The following is a 3,085-nucleotide window of genomic DNA, read 5'->3' as shown; positions in this document are numbered from 1 at the left end:
GTGTTTTTTCTTTTGATGCATCTGCAGAGTTGAACATTTTTTATTTTAAATTTAGGCTCCATGTTCTCAGGATAATCCATGTATTTATAATCTCGAAATATTTTGAATCTGCTATGTATTTCACTCTTCTCAGTCTAAATGAAAGAAAACCACTTATCATTTAGTCAGATATTTTAATGTAACTGTACTGATTGATAATCCAAAACTCAGTAATTGGTGCAATTGATAATGGTATAAAAAACAACCATGCTTCTACATGAAAAGGAAACACTGGGTACAGAAACCTATGTATATTCCACATGGTGGCCAAACACCATCATACAAGTATACACATACAGTGTATAACGGGATACATGTCTGTAGTCCACGCAGCATCACTGGTGAAATGGACATCATATCCATTCCTAGTCCATTAAAACAAGTCCATGTACTCTGTCTCTGCCAGGTGAACAGCAGTAGTTTATTGACTGTTTGTCACACGACACCCCACACTTCCTCGAAAGCAGAGCACATCTTGGCACAGGTCAGTGCCGCAGAGAGGGGGTAGTTACTGATGGACACCGTCTTCTCTGTGTAGTCCACATTCACCTAATAAAAGACAAAGGGATAAGTAACACAGATATTTGATGCTTAAAGCAGTGAATCCGCATCTAAAGCCATTTCTCACCGCTCCATGTGCAAATGCTCCAACCACCACTGCAGCTGGCCCTTCTGGCACCAAAGACCGAGGACAGACAGCCTCTCCGGCAGCAGAGAAGGAGGTGGATATGCGGGGGCAGCCAGGAGGCAGGTGGTCAGACACTGGGTTTTTAATCATCCTCAGAAGCTTCTGAGGACCATCAGCAGCCCTGACACTCAGCTTGTGCAGCAGCTGAACTAAAATACAAGAAGAGAAGAAAAAATAATTACGAGACCAGCTAAGGAGAGGCGTAGTTTAGGACATGAAACCATAACGGGGGGGGGGTTAAGACTGACTGCTTTGTACTTTGCCTACACAAAGATAAAAGTAACATATCTAGTTTATACACAGAAAGCATTTAAAGTTCTTAGTTTACCCATAAGGCCACAGAAGCGAGTGAAGGTTCTTGGGATGCGGGTCTGTGGGTTGATCTCTATTAAGGCATTTTTCTCTGTGTGGATGTAAACCTGTAAAAGGCCTGCCCTGTTCAGTGGACTGTCCATCAACATGAGCAGACACTGGTAAAAGGAAATAAGATATTTAAGTTAAAAATTATTCAACTTTATTAGAAAAAAAAAAAAAATGCTATTACTGACATAAAAGATACAATATAATAAGCAGATGCACCAATATGTTTTTTTGTAGCTCATGCTTGAGGTAATTAGTATTTTCTTTTAACATGACTACTGCTACTATTATATTATTATTAATAGTTTCATCCAGTGAAAAATAAGAAAAGTAATACAATTCAATAAATACTGGCAGTAAAATTGCATTGATACCACTACTGCTTTAAATAGCTGATATGCATTGAAAACAGACTATTTGACATTATACTATATTGGTGCATCTCTAACAGACTAACCCATGGGCTACATGGAAATTAAAATTCACTGCAGGACTCAAAAATGACTTCCAAGACAATATTTTTAGTAGATGCAGAGGTGTTAAGGTTGAGATCTATATTTGATATTTAATAAACTTGTCAGTGCTCTCTGATGAATAAACAATGTAAAGGTGACACTGTTTCTATAAGTGCACCACTGCCTTCTTGTTAATTGATGTCTGACATACAGTATAAGCCCATACTTATTTCTATGTATATGCTGATACCAAAATATCTGTGATGAGCAGAGTCAGCACACGATTCCTACACTTTTTGGGGTTGTACCCACATGGTCGAAATCATTAAGTCTTTTAGGACAATAGCGTCAGCTAAATACATGTTGTGGTGGAATTTCCCAAAACACCATGTTGTGGTAAGATGAGACAAAGGGAAAGCTTAGACTACTTTGGGTCATTCATAGGTCACAGGTCAGGGGACCAGAATATTCAGCCAGTCTCTAATAACCAAACCTTTTCTTGTATGAATATGTTTGTCTCTCTACAGAGTCAGGGAGTCTAGACAGCTGCATGATTAGGGAATGTTTTCTTTCAGGACTGTCTCCTTTTTTGAGGTCAGTGAAAACAGTGAAAAGGACCTGCTACAGTTTCTCATGCATCTCAGAACTAGGCTTAAGGTGACCATCTTTTGTTTTGGCGCAATCAATATCTTGGCATAACACAAACTTGACAGCTTGGTCTAGAGACAACATGCATCAGGAAAAGGCACAGACTCTCAGAGTTGAGGACGACACTGCAGAATAGCACATCGTGGTTAAGCTGTACTGTCTACCTTAATCTCCTCGATTGAGATCAATTAAAAATCATTTTACGTTACATAAATCTGACTTTAGGTCATGACAGACATAAGTGAAAAATACATTTGTACATACTATTCTAAATGAGTGCTTACCTGATGTGTGATGTCTGGTCTTATATGTCCCGGATTCCTTCCACTTTTGACGATCATATTTTTGTGTTGGTCACAGTTTAACAGCTCAAAGGTTTTTCCGACCTGGGAAATACAAAACATGTACTTATTGTATTAGTTAGCCCAAATTTTAAAAAGGTATGGTTACTCGTGTCACTTCCACTCGTAGCAGGTAGGGGCTGCATCACAACAGCACACAAACACGACCCTGACGCTTTACCTTCACTGTTTCTAACGATGCTCCCTCCAGAATAACAACTAGTCTCCTCTCTGCCATACGGTCGTGCAGGCTGCGGAGATGTTTGGCTGGTTTTGGTTCATATTCGTCCAAATGTTCAAGACCACGCTTCTTCTCATTAGGAGCCGCCATGATGCCTTCAGCTGGACTGTCGCGGAATGTGTGCGTCACGGCAGAAGTGCGCGTGCACGAGTGGGTGCCTAATAACAAATAAGTGCCTACTTTCGCTAACTAACGTTAAGTTGCCACACTGCTAAGTGATAACTTTTGGTTAATATTTGGCTTTACTAACGAAAACATAGTGGAAGAAAATAGTTGGATGGATGGAAAACTAGTTAATGTATTGTTAATTTAC

At 39.6% G+C, this 3,085-nt stretch overlaps 1 protein-coding gene across 1 annotated transcript; it reads right to left on the bottom strand.

Moving 5' to 3' along the window:
• Window positions 1-163: 163 nt before the first annotated feature.
• emg1 (EMG1 N1-specific pseudouridine methyltransferase) lies at window positions 164-2,927 on the bottom strand. Its single transcript, XM_031299600.2, has 5 exons — window positions 2,713-2,927; window positions 2,475-2,576; window positions 1,056-1,197; window positions 668-876; window positions 164-588 (listed from the first exon to the last, which is right to left on the bottom strand). Exons 1-5 carry the CDS (start codon window positions 2,860-2,862, stop codon window positions 475-477), a joined length of 717 nt encoding a protein of 238 aa, XP_031155460.1. The 5' UTR covers window positions 2,863-2,927; the 3' UTR covers window positions 164-474.
• Between the last annotated feature and the right edge of the window lie 158 nt (window positions 2,928-3,085).

Source organism: Sander lucioperca, chromosome 10 (assembly GCF_008315115.2).
Source record: "Sander lucioperca isolate FBNREF2018 chromosome 10, SLUC_FBN_1.2, whole genome shotgun sequence".
In the NCBI taxonomy this organism is placed as follows: domain Eukaryota; kingdom Metazoa; phylum Chordata; class Actinopteri; order Perciformes; family Percidae; genus Sander; species Sander lucioperca.
This window is presented reverse-complemented; position numbering and strand designations above follow the sequence as displayed.

What these genes read in the sequence shown, in the direction of transcription:
- emg1 (XM_031299600.2), bottom strand. Translation starts at nt 2,862, where the DNA reads ATGGCGGCTCCTAATGAGAAGAAGCGTGGTCTTGAACATTTGGACGAA. An exon ending in GACCAGACATCACACATCAG is followed by an intron (nt 1,198 to 2,474) that starts GTAAGCACTCAT and finishes TCCTTTTACCAG; the next exon opens with TGTCTGCTCATGTTGATGGA. An exon ending in TCGCTTCTGTGGCCTTATGG is followed by an intron (nt 877 to 1,055) that starts GTAAACTAAGAA and finishes CTTGTATTTTAG; the next exon opens with TTCAGCTGCTGCACAAGCTG.